Source organism: Mauremys mutica, chromosome 5, assembly GCF_020497125.1.
Source record: "Mauremys mutica isolate MM-2020 ecotype Southern chromosome 5, ASM2049712v1, whole genome shotgun sequence".
Classification (NCBI taxonomy): domain Eukaryota; kingdom Metazoa; phylum Chordata; order Testudines; family Geoemydidae; genus Mauremys; species Mauremys mutica.
Window position 1 is genome coordinate 18,344,908 of NC_059076.1, and position 20,726 is coordinate 18,365,633.

At 50.3% G+C, this 20,726-nt stretch overlaps 1 protein-coding gene across 7 annotated transcripts in view; it reads left to right on the top strand.

The window, feature by feature from the left end:
- Positions 1–20,726, top strand: part of SHROOM3 (shroom family member 3) — a 253,836-nt gene that overhangs the window by 224,836 nt on the left and 8,274 nt on the right. For 6 of the 7 annotated variants that reach the window (XM_045018424.1, XM_045018425.1, XM_045018429.1 and 3 more), the window contains 5 exons: positions 3,404–3,480; positions 7,858–8,772; positions 10,603–11,097; positions 12,120–12,270; positions 20,189–20,461. In XM_045018424.1, coding sequence (XP_044874359.1) covers positions 3,404–3,480; positions 7,858–8,772; positions 10,603–11,097; positions 12,120–12,270; positions 20,189–20,461 — 1,911 coding nt within the window. The remainder of the gene's footprint in view (positions 1–3,403; positions 3,481–7,857; positions 8,773–10,602; positions 11,098–12,119; positions 12,271–20,188; positions 20,462–20,726) is intronic. The other variant, XM_045018427.1, reaches the window with a different exon arrangement.

Consider the following 20,726-nt stretch of genomic DNA (forward strand, 5'->3'; position numbering starts at 1 on the left):
CCTGGGCCAGCTCCTCAGCTGGTGTAAATCAGTATAGCTCCATTGACACCACGGCCATGAGCGGAGCTGGGCTGATTCGTCCCACCGTTTTCATATAGGGTCCCTTCGTTGGAAAGAGAGGGGGTGGGGTGAGGGAGATGGAGTGGAAACACAGCATGAAAGCTCAATAGGCAGAATTCTTTCTAAAAAGGTTCCCTGGCTGCCCACCTAGGCCCAGGTTTTAAGGGATAGCTCCACTCAACAAGAGCATCTGCATCTGGAACCGCTGCCACTGTAAAAAAAAAAATGATCCAGTTATGATATTCTAGTATTTAGTAGAATAAATTAAATAAGGATTGAAGCTAGCAAATGGAGTGCTCTGCTGAGTGAGAGCCTCTCTGAAATGCACCAAGAATGGGAGTCTGTCCTTCCTAAACCCATCATACGCTTCACTTTAAATCTCCCACCTTGAAATGCATCAGTCTTTTTGCTGCTTTTTAAAGGGAGAGCATAAAAAACAGCATCTAAATATCAAATGGCTAGAACACCTTGCCTAGAACACACACACCCATTGTTTTTCCCCCACTCTGGACCAATGGATCCATCTACCTAACATTACTACAACTGCTGTCAATTGTGAAACATTTCATATTCAATGAGAGGACATATCCTTAAGAAAGAGTTATTGTGAAAGCCAAGAAGCAAAGCCCAGTCTGACTCCTGGGGCATTTCAGAGCAGGAACAAAAATAAACAGGATTCCAGATGAGAACGTACAGACAGAAGATATTTTTTTCCCCACCACTAAAAGGTCCTTTACGATGGCAGTCTGGAAACCAGTTGTTCCAAGCTCCTGTTTACCAAGCCTGTTGTCTTTGTCAGGGGCACAAATCGTGAGCATCCTGCACCTTTCATTATTATTTTTCCTGTTGGCTTGTTTTTGCTTTTTCCCCATGCATGCATTAGTGAGACTGAAGGTGCCAAATGGTGTGAGCAGAGGAACTGACACTGGGAAGAAGAGAAACAACTGGGCCGATACTCTAATAGACCTCAGTTCAGGAAATCACTTAAGCACGTGATTAAATCCAGCAGTAAGAGTAACACTTTCAAAAGTGTCCTAAATGATTTAGGACCCAAAGTCCAACTTTTCAAAAGTGCTTTAGGCTTTTGACTTTTGAAAATAGGACGTGGGCTCCTGAAGCAATTAGGCACTATTGAAAATTTTACTCTTAGGCCCTGATTCAGGGCAGCAGCTTTATATTAAACTTCGAGCACATACTTAAAAATCCTCTAGGACTTAAGTTAAGTGTCTGCTTTCATGAATAGGGATGTTGTTCGGAATTGGGGCTAGAGCCCACAGTACAGAACCAAAAATGTCAAAGTGTGTGTGAAGAGGGGAACACACAATTTGTTTTTTAACCAGCTCAGCTGCTCTGTGGAAAACATTCATTCCCATTTTATAAGCAGGCTTCTCTGGCTCATTGAATGCTAGTCAGGGCTTCACTTATGGTATATGCTGTTCTCTTCATGCTGAATGTGAATCCCAGCACAGTGTCGCTGTCGGAATTTGTTTCAAGATGTGAGGAAATCGATAGCCGTGTGGAATTATTAGCCATCTGCCTGCAGAGCACAGTCTCTGTCTTCCTCGCCTTCTCTGCTCACCTGTCTTTCAGCACTAACCAGTGGTGAGCTGGAGCAGGTTCCCCCAGGTTCCCAAGAACCGGTTGCTAAAATTAGACGTCCGTGGAGAACCGGTTGTTAAAGGGCCAGGGGGTGGGCAAAGAACTCTGGTCCACGGGCTGGGCCATCCTGTTGCTCCCAGGATTCCCAGCTGGGGAGGCTGAGGCTCCCCCGGCCCTTCACCCATTTCCCCCCAGCTGCAGCATGGGCAGCTCAGCTGAGCTCTGGAGTCGTCCTGCTGCAGCTTTTTGAATGGCCCAGCAAGGTGGGGGGTGGGGCTGCTGCAAGCTCCAGGGCTGGCCAGAGGGGAGGGGAGGGGGCAAGTGGGGCAATTGGCCCAGGCCCTGCAGGGGCCTCCAGCCCCACGAGGATGTCTCCCTCGGCCCCTGCTCCGCTCCCCTCCCCCCCTTAAATCAGAACTTTTTATAGGGAACCGGTTGTTAAGCTTTTGGCAGCTCATCACTGGCACTAACCCTCCCCATCCCATGCTCAACTATGGAAAGAGAGCAAGCAAAACCAGGGGGAAATTGAAATGGAGGGCCCTAAATTGAAAACCTCATCAGAAAAGTTAGGGAGGAAAGGTTGAGCTCTTGAAATGAATGCACGGCATTTACCGTCCTGTCTGGTAATAGACTGAAATCCTATGGGGGAGGCAGTCAGAACCAGATTTCCAAAAGAACTCAGGGTCAGATTTTTCAGGGTTCAACACTGGATTTGCAAATGTGCACAGCACCCAGCAGCTCCCATGGAGACAAGTGACTAGCCTTTCAAAAGAGCCAAGCAGCCAACCTGCTGAGGTCCTTTGAAATCCAGCCATTTATTTTGGTATCCAAATGGGAGTCTTTGAAGATCTGGCTGTGGGTGCATGATCAGAAATGGACTCCGAAAGGACGGAGAGACTCATTACAGTGGAGCAGTAGTGGTGAGCCGGCTATGGCACATTATGCTAGGCTTGGGTGGAGCTCTGGTGAAGAAGAGTTACGTGATGGCTCGGTGTCCTAGGAAAAAGGATTTTGCAGCTACACGGCACCATTACCCTGGCCAGCTGAGCACCACGGCAGTACTGACAATTAGCTTTCACTTAGGAAGTCACAGGCCTCATCTGGTTCCCATTTGAGCCACCTGGGGCAAAACTTCCATTGATTGTAATGGGAGCAAGATCTGTGCTGTGCTTGCATGGGCTGTCCTGCCAATCAGAGGAAGGGCGTGATAGGAAAATGGCAGCCTCAGAATCACAGTGTGGTTGAAGGCTCTTTCAGTCTCTGGGCAATATTCAACTCTGGCTTCCACTGAGGTAAGTCAGGCCACAAGAGCCACTGGCCACAGAAAACCACCACAATCTCCCCTTCCTTGTGTGACGAGCAGGTGGCCAGGGCAGCAGGAAAGAGAGCGGTGTTGGTCGGGGAAGTGAGGGTAATGGCTGATTCATGGCATCTCCACAACAGCCTTCACCGTGGGGGGGCACTTCTGAAGGGAACGTAGGCCCCCATCCTTCTGTGGAACCTCTTAGGGAGGGTGGTGGTAGAAATGCTGCTGATCAGGCCTCTGTGTGTTAGCTGGGGTGAATCCATCTGGTTTAGCTAGCATCTCAGAAGTTCCCTGGTGGTGTAGTTTTACTCTAACCACTAGACAACACTCCCACTCTTCACTTCCCAGTGTAAATGACACACAGAGTGCACTTTACACTGTTAAGAAGCTTCAGCCATTTTCAGCATGCTGCTCACTCTGCTCCTTATTGCATTGCAGGACTTGCTGAGAGGGGAAAGTAATGAATTTGGCCACTTGGTGAAAAATCCTTCTTACATGGTTGGCGCAGGAGACAGGTAGGTTTATATTTATGTCTCTTCTCCAGCTGTTGGTGCTAACCCCTTTGTTGTTGGCAGCAACTGTAATATGTCCTTGATTTAAGTGAATGGGATATTAGGAGCTGGACAAACCATATGCTTTGGGTGCACTGAGAGACCTCATTTTGGTTGTCTTACGTGGAACACCTGGGAGAGTTAGAGAGGCTAAGATGCTGTTAGCTCTTGTTTTTCAGCATAGAAATTAGTTAAAGGTAAAACCCTTCTCTCAGATCACCTCTCCCCAGTGCACATTTCTGTAGCGTGGTCTGTCCTCGTTTAGGATGCAAAAGTCCCATTAACTTAAAAATAACACTTCTCTCTGACAGAGTTTGACCTGCTATTGTTAAATGTCACGTCGTTAAGTTCCTGAGTCTCTGTAAATCTCTACAACCACAACGGAGAGAAACTAGAGGAAAATTACCCTAATGTTCCTGTATGTTTATTTGGCCCTGATCCAGCAGGGTGCCTAATCTTAGCACTCGAACATTCCCATTGGCTATAGGTGGGCAGGTGGTTAGGTACCTTGCTGGACTGAGGGCTTTGCCATGAGGCAGTTTCCTTGTTTTCCCTGTACAGTCAGGGTCTTTCATTCAGTATAGGGAGAGGGACGCCTTTAAAAGTGATTGTAAAGCCCACAAGATAGGTAGGGGGTGCAGGGGCATGCATAGTACTGACACTGCTAAGTAACAGGCTTTTTGATACTGACCAGATTTCACGTTGATCTGTTTTATGTATTTGTTTCAATTTAAATATTAAGAAGACTCCTATACAAAGCTCTAGACACATGATCACAACAAAACCCAGGCAGTATTAAGATAATTATTCAAAAAGGAATTCTGCTCTCCAGCCACCTACAAAAAAGATACTTTCCACCCTTTCATCACGTTGGGAATCACACCCCCAGCCATCTCCCAAATCACCATCAAACGGCATCAGGGCAACAATGCAGTGAGTGCTGGAAATGCAGTCCAGGTGGACAATCAGAGACAGGATATTGGATTAGATGGCTCTGATCCAGTCTCACAACTCCTGTGCCCCTTAGAGATTTGTAGTGTAAACCACAGAAGAGAATTTTGCCCTACGTCACCATCATTTTTGAATATTTAAAAACATGCAGTTTTCCTACAGGATTTGAACAATGCTTGCAGTGCCCATTAGAGAATGACACAGCTGGCTCTTATTCTTAAACTCTTCCTGCCCTCTCTATTTTTTTTTTTACCTTCAGTGTTTCACAATTCTTCGCTATATTAGAACTTCCATTGTTTCCTTCTCTTTTCCAAGCAGCGTTCTAAGTAACTGGATTTAACACCAGGTCTGAAAGGGAGCCAAGAGGGGCAGGAAATGGGTTATTATGTTATGTGTTTTCCAGCCAAGAGCAGCATTCCTGGATTATTATTACTATCTTCACATCTTTGTGATGTTTCTACGGCATCCGCAACTCGTGTGTTCTATTAGCATATTTTCCAGTGGAATGTAAAGTGCCCTGCACTTAATGGTCAGGATTCTTTGGATAGATAAAACATGGCTGTAGGGACCAAATACACCCCTGAAACTCCATTGACTCTGGGGAGTTACGTGCCCGCTCACCCCAGCCCTCCACTGGGCCCATGTCACGTTGTGTACCTGGGTTTTGTGTGCGTGCCATTCATGTGCCTGAAAAACACATAGATGGATCACTACTCAGTGGTGCCACTTTTTTTGCTCATGTGTTGCCTGGCAACTCCATAAAGGATCCCCTGTGGGTGGTTTTGTCTCATCAAGCCCACTGTGACATGTAGGCTGACCGGATAGCAAGTGTGAAAAATTGGAGCACTTTTTTGCGGGAGGGGGAGGGAGGAGGGACATAGTTGCGTATATAGGACAAAGCCCCTAATATCGGGACGGTCCAGATCATTGCGCCCCAGTGGGAGTAAGAGGGTCACAGTCTGGCCCATAGAGAACAGTTTGGGCACATTAGAATACAATATAGTGTGATACATTCTGTGCTGCGCCTCCTAAGAGAACAGCCTGAGAGGGGAGGAAAGGCCACCTTTGTGCCACCCAGATTGTACCTGCCTAGAACCAATGTGACCCCTGGTGTAAATTAGAGCAGCCCCAATGGCTGCGCTACCTTATAACAGCCTCCCCATGGCTGCCAATGGACTGTTCTGCAGCCCAGAATAGCTAAAGCTCTGAGTGCTATAGCTTCTCCCCCTCACACCCTCAGTACCTCTCCCAGCTCTGCCCCCAGCGCACCCCTGATGCCGAGGGCTGTAAAGGGAGCAATATAGGGTCACGTATGCCAGATCTATGCAGCTCCTATGCTAGTGGAATTCTCCCCCGTTGTTGCTCTATACGCTGCCAGAGTGGCGACCAGAATCCAGCCCTATTTCTTTAAAAAGAGCTTTGTTAGAGCAGGGTTAGTCCTTTAAATGGACAAGTGAAGTGAGACCTCATTAGAGCTAATGTGGCCCCTTGACTTGTATTCCTTTCCGTATGCTGCGTTGCCCTTAGCCAGCTTCCCAAATGCCAAGTTCCAACATCTGTGTTCTTAGTCCAGTATGTAACTGATGTGGCTCTACCAGTTTTGAGGATCAGCAAATGTTACTACCGTGCGACAGGAGAACTACCATCCAGTTCTTGTGACAAACACTGAGTGGCTCAAAGATCACACGTCGCTGCTGTCCAAGAACCACAGACAGCCCCATCTTCCCAGGCATTAGCTGCCAAATTCTGTTCTCAGTTACACCAATGGAAATCCAGAGTAACCCCAAGGCTTTGATGGAGTTATTGCTGATGTACACCAGCATAACTTAAAGCACCTTTTGGCCCCAAATCTCATACAGCACATATAGCAGATCATTTCAATAGCGCACTCTTTAAACTATATACAAATATAACGGCAATGCTATAGGATTTTTTTTCTACAGCCTAATGCATGCTTGGAATAGCTTGTATGTATTATTAATTGTTATTATCATTCATTTTGTTTTCCAGTTAAATAACTGCTCAGGTATTATATGATGAGTTTTATATGGTGTTCTAAGTGGGGCTTTCACTTACAAGACTAGTGCTGTATTTCTGATTCATTTGGGAACAACCTTAAAAGTGGTGGGAACAATTTAGTCTGTTGTCCGTTCAGATTGGTAGCTCACTGGGGTAAAGTACACCTCTACCTCAATGTAACGCTGTCCTCGGGAGCCAAAAAATCTTACCGCATTATAGGTGAAACTGCGTTATATTGAACTTGCTTTGATCCACCGGAATGTGCAGCCCCACCCCCACAGAGCACTGCTTTACCGCGTTATATCCGAATTCATGTTATATCGGGTCGCGTTATATCGGGGTAGAGGTGCACTTGTCTTTGTATTGTCTGCAAAGTGCCTACTACGTAAAAAAAATCACACACAACACCCCAACCCTACATTAAAAGAACACTGATGCTGCAAAGTCGAGCACTCAGAAGTTAGGGAATGTCAGAATTAAGTTTGCCTCTGCAAGCTTAATTGGCTCCTCCCTGTGTGTATGCGTTACGGTAAGTCTAATAACAGTTGCATTAATAGTACATAATATGTTATTTTTCCAGAGGACCTCACAGTTGCAAGGATTGTTTAAGATGGATAAAACAATATATCTCTCCCTAGTCTCATTCTTGGAAGCAGCTGAACCATTTTAGCTGAAACTTTCCAAAAAAAAAAAAAAAAGAGCTTGAAGCAGACACCCAACATGGGAAATTTCAGCCCACACAGTTTAAATTTGGCAAAATTATAAGCAACTGAAAACAGAATCTTCTAATAAGAAGTGTCTGGCAACCTTAAATCTAGGAGTCGCTACCTGCACTGCCAATAATAAATCAAGATGCTAACTGGAGCTAAATAACTAATTCATTGGACCTAGGTTGTCCCTGTATAGAAGCTGTGTTGCTTAGTTCCTGCATGATTCGCTATGTTGCCTGCATTATTAGCTACAGTTCCTGCTGTTTTCTGTAAATTGGATCAAACTTCATAAATCTCATGCCCACAGAAATATATTTCTCCTACAGTCCTCAAACCAGATTATTCGCCCTGTTACACATCAACCTTTGAAAAAAATAACCTATTAATAGATTAGTTGTAATTTTTATTTCTCTAGGTCATTATATGGTGCCCAGCCCATCACCATAATATCTGTGTGGCTATGCTAAGTGGACCAGAATTAGCTGCTGGTTTCACCCATGCAATCCCATTGAAATCAGCTTTAACTGGAGGCAGAAACTGACAGCATGCCTCCGGTATTAAGGCCTAATGTGAGTTCTTAGCTTTTTAAAGGGATTCATGGCAGCTACGTTTGCTCCCTGAATGAAAATGTTAGATTTATGGTAGTTATATCTTGTCTTAGGTCCGACAGCAGTAAGAAAAGAAGCCACTCTGAAAAGCCAACAATCCCAAATTATCGTCCCCATCCTCCTGGCCATGACCTCACAAGCTCATCCCCTCTGACTGAGAGCCAACAGGCCTCAGAACCCACTGGGCATATCAGCAGGACTCAAAGGTGTGTCTCATCGCCAACAGACTTGAAGAATCATTCTTCCGAACCTAAGCAGCGCGCCAGACCCCTGCTCCTTAACCGTATTCCTTCTGGACCTGGGCAGTCCTCATCTAGCGCTGCTCATTCCACCCAGACTCCCTCAGACCTGCAGGCTGCTGGGGACGGCCTGGCAATGAGGCAACGTGCCAAACTAGACGCCGTCCCCCCCGAAGGCAATGATAACGGTCAGGCACGGCCTCTCTACCGCGACGACAGCTCCCCTGAGGACTCAGCCGAAGAAGCGATGCAAAGAAAGGCCATGCTGCCTCAGAGACACCTCCCATCAAAAGTGAAATGGGCTCATTCCGTCAATGATGACAGCTTCCCAAAGGGCTCAGTGTCTTCTCAGGTGTCTGGGCAGAAGCTCTTTCAAAGATGGCAGAGCCTACCGACGCAAAGCAGCACTTCTTCTGATTCAGAGACTCCTCCTCCCTCTGGGAAGATCTCTCTGCGGATCTCCGAGTCAGGCCTTCAGCTGACTCCCCCACCGGGCGTGCCGGAAGAAGGAGACGATGAGGTGTTTATCAAGGACTTGCAGCCTGGTGCTGCAGGGACTGCATTTAAAGCCTTACCCCCTCCACCACCACCTCCTCCTCTGCCTGAGTGGAGCCCCCGCGCTTTCACAAGCGACGCAGAGGTATTTCCACCTCCTCCCCCGGCTGCATTTGAAGCAGGTGGGGCAACAGGAGACAAATCCACGCGGCGTATAGAACAGGCCAAAGTAAGGTAAGGGAGAGCTGTAATGCCATGGTGTCTTCCCGGGCCAGTTTTAGTCTTTGTAGGGCCATAAGGGGTAAGATATGCCGGGCCCAATCCATCTGTGACGGACCACCCCCTCCCCCAGCATTGCATACCCATGAGAGCCATTCACAGCCACCAGCTGAGCGGAAAGGCGTCTAGGGAGTGTACACATACATCAGGGAAAGCAGGGAAGTTGGACAAAGTCTCTGTCACCGGGGCTTGCTAGCCTCTGGCTCTGTGGGTGGTAGGGTGACCAGAGACCAAGTGTGAAAAATCGGGACAGAGGGGTGGGGGTAATAGGAGCCTATATAAGAAAAATCCCCAAATATCGGGACTGTCTCTATAAAATCGGGACATCTGGTCTCCCTAGTGGGCGGACAGGGAAGGATGAATGACACTAAGGAAGAAGGAGAATGCTGAGACTGTGGTCTGTGCTATACAAGGGGGCAGACGAAATGGTCCCTTCTGGTTTTCAAGCTCTGTGGCACCTACATGGCAATAAAAAACCCCGCGGCACCTACTCTTCCTTGTGGGGCTCGGGCTGCAGGGCTAAAAATAGCGATGTCCACACTCGGGCTCAGGCTGGAGCCTGGGGTCTTGAGACCCACCCCCATCATGGGATTTCAGAGCCCAGGCTCCAGCCCAAAGCCGAACGTTTACACTGCTGTTTTCAGCCCTGCAGCCCGAGACCGGTGAGCCTGACTCAGTACCCAAAGTTGGCAGGTCCATTACTGTAGGTGGCATTGGCTGGGCAAGGGGGTCCTTGGTTAAACATGCCCTGTGCAGCTGTATGTGTCTCATAAACCTATGGCTATCACTGGGGCCTGTAACTAAGAGAATATACTGGGCCTGATTCTCCTCTCAGTTACAGCACAGACTTCAATAGCGTTACTCCTTATTCACTGCTGCATGAGAGGAGAGTCGGTCCTCGGGTTCTGACGTGCTGCGGTGGCTGCTCTCCATTCCAGTTGTCAGGGGGACGTCCCAGGTTTTGAGGGGGACGATCCCACATGAAACCTAGGCTTGCAGGATCAAAGTGTCCCAGAATATATTGCAGAGCCTGCGCAAAACGATCCTGTCATAACATGGCAACTGGGTGTCAAGAGGTGGCCACGCAAATATGGCAGCTTCCGAATGCAATGAGTTTATCCCGCCGGAGTGACTTGTAAAGCAGGCTGTGGGCTGGTGTAAATCAGAGCAGCTGCGTGGACTTCAAAGGAGCTACCCCGAGTTACACAAGCTGAGGATTAGGCCCATCCCGACTTTATTAGCAGGGCTGTGGCAGTGAGTTGTTAAGGAACCTCTGGTGTCAGTGTGAAAAGGACAGCTAGGATTTGAATGGTTCAGGCTTATTCTCGTTTCCAGCTTGAGAATGTCAAGCTGATTGACTTCCTTGTGGGGCTGATGAACCTGATCTCCGAACGCTTGTTCGGAGGGTGGCTGCTGTAGTTTTAGCTCCCACAGGAAGGATCAGCTTTTTATGTATCACTGGGAGTGAGCACAACATTGTCCAACACAAGAAGTTTGTAACTCGCCCATTCGATCTTTACTGGAATAAGGAAGCGACCGTGTTCGGAGTCATGGGGATCATTTACTTCTGGCACCACTAGCTTCCTAGAGTGGGTTTTTCTAGGAACAAACACTTAGCGAGAGGCTGTCTCTGCCCCCAAAGAGCTTACAGTTCGAATAGACCAGAGAAAGTGTAGTGGAAAGGGAAATGTGATGTCCTATATACCTCTCTTGCTTGTGCCGTACCTTCACTGTCCAAAAGGAGCCCTTCAGCCCATGCTGATCATAGAACTTTTCTGTCCACAGCAGCTTTGAAAGGTTTCCCAGGAGTCTGGCTGACAGGGAGCAGCCGGGGTTGAGTTCCATCAGCAGGGAAAACAGCTGGGCCGCTTCACCGTCTGTTGGGAACCCTGAGTCACCGCACCAGTTGCCTGCTGCTCAAGGGGAGCGGCCAAACTCTGAGAAGCAGAATGCAGCTCAACTCGGTGGCAACCTGAAAGAGCCAGACACCCAGGGGAAGGATTCGGAAAATGGTGGCCTCAGCCCCGGGACTCAGGGCACAGCTAGTCAAGTGATAAAGAAGAAGACCCCGGAGGATATTAAGTCAGAGGCCCTAGCCAAGGAGATCGTCCACAGGGATAAGTCTCTAGCAGATATCCTGGATCCAGACTCCAAAATGAAGACAACCATGGACTTAATGGAAGGGATCTTTCCCAATGGAACCAGCTTGCTGAAAGAGAACAACCTGAAAAGGAAGACGATGCAAAAGAAAGCCAGCAGGACGGTGCCTGAGGATGACAGGTGAGCCCGGTTCATTTGGGGGGTTGGCTGATATATAAGAGGAGCTGTTCGCCAGCTCGCTTGTATGGAAGAGTGCAGGCTGAATTCCTCCTGCCAGTGAGGCTGGAGCACTAGTTTGCTCTCAGTCCCCATACACTAGGATTAGCAAATCATTCTGTAAAAGGGTTTCCTACCGTCTTGGCTGTGTGTAGCCATTGGCCTCAGGACCTTCTCTCCTCTAAGCTCCAGGACACTAAGGCCAGTAGAGAATATGGTGCTAAGTTTGGTATAGAGACATGGGAAGAGAGAGGGTGCTTCACTCCACCCCCTTGTTGGCTAATCTCTACAATGGCATTTCCCATGGTTTTGGAAACTGAGATCCATGCTATGCCCCCAAACCAGAGAGAAAGGGCCTAATTTTGATCTCACACCATGGTAACCAGGAGTAACTCCACTGAACCCAATGGAATTACCTCAGTGTAAAACTGGTGGGAGAACAGAATCAGGACCAAATCATCGGGAAAGCAGATAGCTTGTGAAAGGCAATATTTTTTTTTGGTGGGCGGGGGAGGGGGGGGGAGCCTGGGGGAATCCCTTATAAAAAACACTGCAATGTGCTGCAGAAATTACCCAAAACTTTGAAGAATGCCTAATATAAGACAGAGGGTCAAATGCAACAGCTGGAGACGCCCTGCTGTAATAAATTATAACTGGATTATGCTGGATAAGATATTCAATTAAATTGACTTCAGTGGCGCTATACCAGTTTAGACTAGCTGAGGATCCGGCCCCAGTGTTTAGACAAGTTGTTAGCAGACAGCCAAACATCAGTGCGATTGTGCTGGCTTTCCCAGCATGGAGGGATTTGAAAATGGCTGACATGCACCATCTACTGGTGGGAAGCGGCAGTCTCCTTAACAGACAGTATTAATAAACTATCCCAGCTGATACCCTGACACTTTGGTTTTGACATTTCTCTATTCCCTTATCTAAACTAAACCCCCTCTCGGGATCTGTTGTGCGTCTTTTTCATTGTGGTACAGAAGAGAAGAAAAAGAAGCTGCTGTAACTTTGGTCACCTGCACTGCTTACTATAACATGTCGGCCCCCAAAGCAGAGCTGCTGAATAAAATCAAAGACTTGCCAGAAGACGTGGAGAAGGAAGAGGAGCAGCTGGACATCAATGAGAAGAAGGTAACTCACAGCGTGGGTTTCTGTTGGTCTGCGTGTGACCAGCAGGGGTCATATTCAGCACTGAGGTGTAGAAGTGTAATTCTGTTCCACTTCAGCACCCCTAGACACTACACTCAGAGGCCCTTCAGAAACGGAGGTCACTTCTATGCTCTCATAGGAGCTTTACCCCACTTCCAACCTAAGTTCCCTGTAAGCTGTGCGGCCGCGCAGCAGCCTATTTAGCACCGCGCAGGTGCTCAGGAAACCTGCCCAGGGACCTGCTGGGGGAGGAGCCGGCCCTTCCCCGGTCCCCACCTAGCCCAGCTCCCAACCTGCCATGGCCAGGGTGCCCCTCCCTCAGCCCCAACTCTGCTGTGGTGTGGCACGATCGGGCCCAGCCACGGCCGGAGCGGCCCGGACCCAGCAGCAACCAGGGCAGCACAGCCGGAGCGGCTCGGACCCGGTCAGGGCAGCCTGACCCAGACCTAGGCGTGGCCAGGGAGGCCCTCCCCCAGCCAGGGCCTGCTGGGGCCTGGGGAGGGGCGCCTATCCTGCAGCCCCAGCCCCAGAGCTGCCACGGCGGGGAGAGGTTCCTCCCCCGCCAGCCCAGATGCTGCTGCAGGGAGAGAGAGCTGGGGGCGTTCCACTCTCCCCACCGTAGCCCCTGAGCACCCTCCTGCACCCCAAACTCCTCATCCTCAGCCCCAGCCAGAGCCCTCACTCCCTGCACGCAGCCCTCTGCGCCAGCCCTGAGCCCAGGAGCGGCGCCAGGGTTTCTGGCACCCTAGGCAGAATTCGGGGGGCGGCATTTTGTGCGCTCCCCGCGAGGCACGTGGGAGCTTCCGGTTCCGCCCCCGTCGCGCTGCCAAAGAAGGACCCTCCGATGAAATGCCGCACGTGACAGCGGCAGTCACTGAGCTGCTCAATTGCCTGCTGTTGTTTTCCGCGGCACGTCGGCAGAAGGTCCTTCTTCGGCGGCGCGATGGGAGCGGAACCGGAAGCTCCCGTGCGCCCCGTGGGGAGCGCACAAAATGCCGCCCCCCGAATCCTGGCGCCCTAAGCGACCGCCTAGGGTCGCCTAATGGAAGCGCCAGCCCTGCCTGAGCCCCTCATCCCCAGCCCCACCCCAGAGCCCTCACCCCCAGCCAGAGCCCTCACTCCCTGCACCCAGCCCTCTGCTCCAGTCCTGAGCCCCTCCCACACTCTGAACCCCTCAGCCCCACCCCCACCACATGTATTTTGCTATGTGCACCAATATGAAGTCACACATCACCTCCACATTGATGCACGTAAGAAAATTAATTCCACACATGGGTGGGGAAAAATAGAGGGAACACTGGTTCCAACTGGTGTGAGTCTTGGCTTTCCTGGGGTCAGCTTGAGGTTTGCCCCAGTTCTGGTAGGTGCCATACGGTCTGTATTACAAGAGAGTCCCTGTCCCAAAGAGCTTACAGAAGGTGGGAGAGGAGACAGAAAGATAGTGACTTGCCCAACCAAGGTCACAGCTCAGGTCAGTGGCAGGAATAGAACCCAGGTCCTGTAATGCCCAGCCCAGTGCTCTCTCTCATGCCATTCTGTTGCTGAGGCTTTAGGTGACAGCTCCTACAACTCAGGGCTGGCGGGGCTGGTGGCAGGGCTCCTAGGTTGCCAGGGGAATTCTCACCTTAGTGACTCACTGAAAAAGCTCACAAATCCCCGGAGGCAGGTTGTTGCTGGAGAGAACCCACACGTATTTCTACATTCTTTTTCCCCCATGTCAAAAACAAATCACGGCTGTAAATTGACAGCACATTGTGTCTCACTGGCCAGGATAACACAACAGTATTTTTATGCCTTCGGTGTGACAGGTTAGTTTGAACAGACTGAAATATACAGAGAGTTGCACAAGTACCCTGTGTTGTAAACATACATGTATATACTTTGCACACTGAGCTCACACGTTGCTTGGTCTAGTGTCTAGTACGTTGAACTGGGAATCTGGCCACCTGGGTCTTAGCAGGCCAGTTACCACATTGGGATTGTGTGAGCCTGGCTGAGTCCTTTCACCTCTCAGTGCTAGTTAGGGTGCCCAGATGAGAGATGTGAAATATCGGGACGCGGGGGGAGGGTGCCGGCAGAACAACAACAACAACAAAAAACCCAAGAGCCGGCGGCAGAGGAAACAACAAAAGCAAAAAAAAAAAAAAAAGAGCCACCGGAGCATAGGAAAAATTGGTGGGGGCTGAGCATCCACCGGCAGCACTACGCCTCGCCGCCCGCACCAGCTCGCCTTCACTCTGCCTCCACCTCCCCTGAGCTGGCTGCCGTGTCCTGCTTCTCCCCCTCCCTCCAGTGCTTGCGCCGCCATACAGCTGATTAGCGCAAGCCTGGGAGGAGGAACTTGGCGTGCTTGGGGAAGAGGTGGGGCCAGGGCGGGGATTTGCAGAGGGATCCAACGGGGGGGGAGGGGCAGGGTTGGGGGCGGGGCAGGGCAGGGATTTGGGGAGGGATCCAATGGGGGGAGGGGCGGAGTCGGGATGGGGATGGGGTGGAGTTGGGGCGGGGGGACGCGAGCCTCCTCCGCCTGTGCACCAGAGGGCAAAATATCGGGACAATTTGCGTCCCGACCAATGTTCAGTCGGGACGTGGGACAAACAAGTAAATATCGGGACAGTCCCGATAAAATCGGGACGTCTGGTCACCCTAGTTCTAGTTTCCCTTCTGTGTCTGTTCCCAGCCATTGTCTTGTCTATTGGATTGTAAACAACTTGGGGCAGGGTCTGTCTCTTATTATGTGTATGTACAAGGCGTCGGTAGCAGGGGAGCCCAATCTCACTTGGGCCATCTAGGTGCACCCGTAATACAAATAAGTAAAGATAGAATTGGGAAGCCTCATTTCATAGGACATTTAAAATAAACCTCAGCAATGTGCTAGAAAACATTCTGGAGGGAGCAATCCAGCCCTGGCAGTGGAATGGACTAGTTAAGGTAACTGGCCTCATCTCGTTTCTATGATTCTGCAGAGATGCGGGATAGTAACTGCACGCTGAATAAATGATTTGACAACACGCAACTATCACAAACCTTTAGCTTGTGCCTTCCGCCCCACTTAACACCTGCTTTAAATAACTAGCCTCGTCCCCAGTTTGTAGAGCCCTTCACTTTAAAGCCACTAGTTACAGCCAGTCCCAGATTGGCAGCATTGGGTTAATTCTTTGAGTGCTGTTGAACATAGCGAACGCCCATCTGCCTGAATCAGCAAAAAGACAGAAGTCAGAGTAAAAGGATAAGGGGTCGAGCAAATGAGTCAGATGCATGTCGTGAAGGATTGACAAGCCAGCAAGTAGGTGTGAGCCTGCCAGTGGGAGGACAATCCCAAGCATCAAAGGTTACATTTGCGTGGGAAAACAGAAATGGATCGGCGTGATTAGCGAGATTGCTTTGGCATGTTTGCTGGGCGTCTGTGTGAAGTAACATTTGCATAGGTATTATGAGGGGAGGCAGCTAGTCCAAGAGTAAACCAAGCACATTTCCATTGTAAATATGCCAAGGACTGTGTGAGCTGGCATTTGGAAGGGCAGGAGAGTCACTGATTAATGAATCCGAAGCAAGTGCTTTCAGGGCCGTTTCAGACTCCTAGGTATTCCAAGACAAAGCTCTGATTAAAAGGTATGTTTGCTCCTTGCCTCCACCCCCACCACCTGACACCCTCTTGGTACAAGGGGCTCAAGGACAGGGACTATACACAGACAACATTCTGACCGACCTGTCGGTTCTCCTGCAAAACTTGCAGGTAACCAGTGAGCGGCGCCACTGATCCAAAGCTCATGAAAGTCAATGGAAATGCTCCCATTGGGCCTTTGAATGGGTCTGTGGTGTTTTCCCATTTGCCACTGTAATAATTCAGCTGCCTTCTATGCTCCTTTGGCTACTGACTCTCTGCCCCCAGTTTCCCAGGCACATGAATTCTAGCTGGGTCGCCACAATGGCACCTTGCAAAAGACAAGGGACCTCAGTTCTGTTCTCCCATATGCCGGTGTAAATCTGGAGTGAATCGACTGCAGCCAGTGGAGCTACCCAGGAGCAAGTGAGCCGAGGCTCAGGACAAAAACTTCAACACAGGGAGGTTCTACCCCCCAGCCCAGTTTAATAGGATGAGCCTGAATTCAGATGATGATGTCCTGCATCCCAGCCTCACAGCTAGTGGTTTCACATTGACCAAAAGTGGAGGCGCATCTGTAGCATACAGTAGAAACATGTTCTTTCCGACTGAGGAGCAAACTGGTCTGCGGTCAGAGGTGTTAGTGCCAGGGGGTGCTGCTTGGTGTTTGCTTGGCTGTTGCGGGGCAGGGGGGATCGGAGTAGCAAAGGATTCCTGATCACATGTGGTGCGACCAGTGTGGTTCTCTTATGTGTTTGGAATGACTGGGCTGGATCCTCAGCTACGGCCAAGGAGCACAAAGATGCTCTTTTCACTCCCACGATCCTGGGGCTGCTCTGTGCCTTTTGGCTCTCTAGCTTGGATTGCAACAGCCTGAAGGCTGCTCTAAACTACATCAACTGCGAAAGACAACAAGGGGCCATTAGGGCAGGGGTTCCCAAGCTCAGGGCCGCCCAGAGGATTCCGGGGGCCCGGGGTCTTGGGCGGCGGGGGCCCCGCTTCAGCGGTAAGTCGGCGGCGGGGGGTCCTTCCGTTCTGGGACCCACCACCGAAGTGCCCCAAAGACCCACGGCGGGGACCCCCCGCCGCCGAATTACCGCCGAAGCGGGACCCGCTGCCAAAGTGCAGCCCCCACCGCGGGTCTTCGGGGCACTTCGGCGGCAGGTCCCGGAACAGAAGGGCCCCCCGCCACTGAATTACCGCCGAAGACCCAGCTGCACTTCGGCGGCGGTTCCCACTTCGGCAGTAACTCGCCAGTGGGGGGTCCTTCCGCCTGGAGCAGAAGGACCCCCCGCCAGTGAAGACCAGGAGCGTAAGAAGCTCCTGGGCCTGGCCCCACAAGAGTTTTCCAGGCCCCCCGGAGCGAGTGAAGGACCCCGCTCCAGGGGCCCCGAAAAACTCTCATGGGGGCCCCTGCGGGGCCCGGGGCCTGGGGCAAATTGCCCCACTTGCCCCCCGCCTGGGTGGCCCTGCCCAAACTGTGGACCGCAGCCTAAAGGTGGGCCACAGCACAGTCCCTGGTCGTCGGCCATGAGTGGCGTTTGGGAGGGACGTGTTGCCCCCACCAAACTGTATATGTTGGTGGAGTGCCGCTGGAGACGGCCTGCGCCTAGGGCTGGAAGAGCCCAGCGTCCCCGGCAGGTGGCGGAGGTCAAAGCAGAGCTGCCAGATGGAGGGCGAGGAGAAAGGCGTGTCCCAAGAGGCGACGGCTCCCAGGGTGGCTGGAAGAGGCTGGAAGGTTCCCAGCTCTTTCTGCTCTGAGTGGCTGCACCCCATGATCCATGGCTGTCAGGCTCCCTGGAGTACTGGTCTCGTGGGTCCCCCAGGTACCGGGACTTGGCAGTGCCACTCGGTTTCCATCTGGACAATGCCATGATGGGGACCGTCACGGTAACGGCCGGGCCTCTTCCCGGCAGTGGCAGCCCTCAAGCCCTTTCCTCGTTCCTAGGAGGGGGTATCTGTGAGGCACGCAGGGTGTTGGGTGTTTGACTGAGGCAGGGCTGCAGGTGACGAGCTCAAGGCACTCGGCACGCTGCTGAGGCAGGGGGTGTTGGCGGGGGCTGGCTGTGGCACCTGCCTGGCCCCTTCGCTTTCTCGCTGGCCCTGGTCCCTGCTGAGGCGAGGGGCAGCTCACGCCCTGTGGTGCCCCTCTCCCCGACGGACGCATGTTAATAGTGGGCTGAAGTGCCCATTGCAGCTGCACCAGCGGGCCTCCGGGAAAAAAATTTGGGAACCCTGCACTAGGGCATAGGGATTCCCAAACCACGTCCCTTTTCCATGGCCACACGCCCTGCACTGACTGCAACAGAGGCTGGTGTAGGAGCAGCTATGGTGGCTCAGAGAATCCCCCTGAGGATCTGCCTGCACAGGCTGAATTCACCAAGACTAGAGCCACTTTGCAAGGGGAGAGCATTGCAAAGTGGCCAAAGCACACCCCAGGATCAGAGCCATTCTTAGGATGTGTTTGTATTCCAGTAGCTCTGAGGCCACAGTCACAGCTGGGCCCCATTGGACTAGGCGCTGCACAAACACATAGGAAGATACAGTCCCTACCCGGATGAGCTTACAGTGTAATGCTAATGAATCAGAACTGAGCCTATAATTTCTCTTCCCCCTTCCAAAAACCATTCTGCTCTGCATTGGTACCCAACAACCAGTCATCTTCCCCTTGGGGATTCCCAGCTATAAAATGAAATGGCTTAGCTGTGCCTCATCACCATGAACCTGGGCAGCGGAAATCTATGGTCAGAAGTATTTGTTCACATTTCACTGACCCTCGGCACTGGCACAGAAATGTTAATGGACTCCAGTGCAATCAGAAAACTAACCGCTGGTGACAGCTCTAGACTCCAACAGATGTGTGAATAATGCAGCCATCTAGCGGTAACCGGTTAAACGGTATTGTATTATTTAGATACAGGGAAGCTTGCACTGAAAACCACCTCTAATGGGCAACTCCTTGCTTTAAAAGACCACTTCCAAGCATCCCCAGGGTTTCCACTACAATTTGTTTGACTGTAGTTAAAGATCCACTTCATTTGAAGCACAGAGTCTGCCTACGTGAAATTACCAGCACTTCTGATAGAAAGAGGGTTGTTCCTTGAAACGTTTCAATACCCCAGGGATTTACTCTTTGGAATGAGACCTCATATTGTACCCTGTAGCCTCTGTGTGCAATGCATATTCAACTATGCATAATGATGTATTGTTACGCCCCAGGAAGCTGAAAGCAAAAGCAGCACCCGTGGTGTTCCAACGGCTCCTAATGCACACTCTGCTGTGGTTTACTGCTAAGTGAAAGCAGAGCTATAGCATTACCAGCCTCAGACCAGGGAATACATGTACTTATTGCTTTCCTCCAAATCCTAGTCGGAATCAGGAAATCCAGGACATGCACAGCATGGCTGCACCTCAGGGTAGTTTTCCCATTGGCTGTGGAACAGCTGCAGGGGGTTTCACAAAATGAGCTTTAACTCTCCTTAGCTGGTAGAGCTACGTGCTGGTTTGTTTCTCTTTGCGTAGGGCCACATCAGCCCAGGCGGTGGGTTCTGCCAAGGGAGAAATGCCGAGGCTCTGGCTGAAGCTGAAATTGAAAGTGGCACTTGCACCTGATGCTGAGGTTTCTAAGTCCTTCGGAGCCCCTGGCTCTTAGCACTTCATAGTGCATTCTAAGAGGGACAAAAATAGGAGGGAAAAACATGACAAGTTTTTTTCCTCTTTTCCCTCGAGGTTTTTTGATCCAGAGTCTTGGTTAATTAGTCAAGCTTGCTCCCTTTTTTCAATCAATTTTTAAAATAATATTTATTTGACCAAAGGATAATGCAAAACGTAACATGTAAACAAGAATCCTGAAGGTGTGGGAGTGTGATAAAGGTACTTAAGTGCCTAACGCCCATTGATTTCAATATATACAATCTTATAAAGCACTCTTCATCCAGAGATCTCAAAACACTTTACAAAGGGAGGGAAGTTCAGTATTCCCTTTAAGGTATACCAAGTGGTGCATCAAGATGTGGCACCAAAAATCTTGCCCAATCATTACAAAAGCAGGTTACGATTTGGGCTACTAGGCAAGTAAAGCGATATCCTAATATCGTTCGACCAACTGCTCAAAACTTCTCACATTGAGTTTCACTGTCTCCTCCATTTCCTCTTCTCTCTCCAGCTCATCCCGCTGTGACCATTGTCAGCATTTGTTGAATTTTCATTCTAATGGGACCAGGGCCATGTTTTCATATGGTCACATCGACAGCACAGCATACACCATAAAGAACAGTAATAATATTTCCCTCCTACCAGGCTGAGCTCATCGCGAGTTTGTCCCACAAACTGGAGATCTTGAAGGAAGCTAAGGAGAGCCTGCTAGCAGACATCAAGCTGAATAATGCCCTGGGAGAGGAGGTGGAGGTGTTGATCAGCGATTTATGCAAGCCCAACGAGTTTGACAAATACAAGATGTTCATAGGCGACCTGGATAAAGTGGTGAACCTCTTGCTTTCCCTCTCAGGGCGTCTGGCCCGGGTAGAGAACGTTCTGAGTAGCCTAGGTGAAGATGTGAATCCTGAAGAGCGGGTATGTCTTTTTGTAAACTTTAGAGCGTTGGTGATTTTTGAGAGTGCTGAACAAACGGGTGATTAGAAGAACATGCACATATAGGATGGAACTTTCAAATGGGCTTCAAGGAGTTAGGTGCTTGACTCCCAGTGAAAGTCAACGGGAACCAGGCCTCTAATTCTCTTAGGAACCTTTGAAACTCCCAGCCATATATAGGATTGTAGCCTCCAAAGTGAAGCCAACAGTTGAGCCTGTTCCATGGGTATAAACCTTTGTAAACATG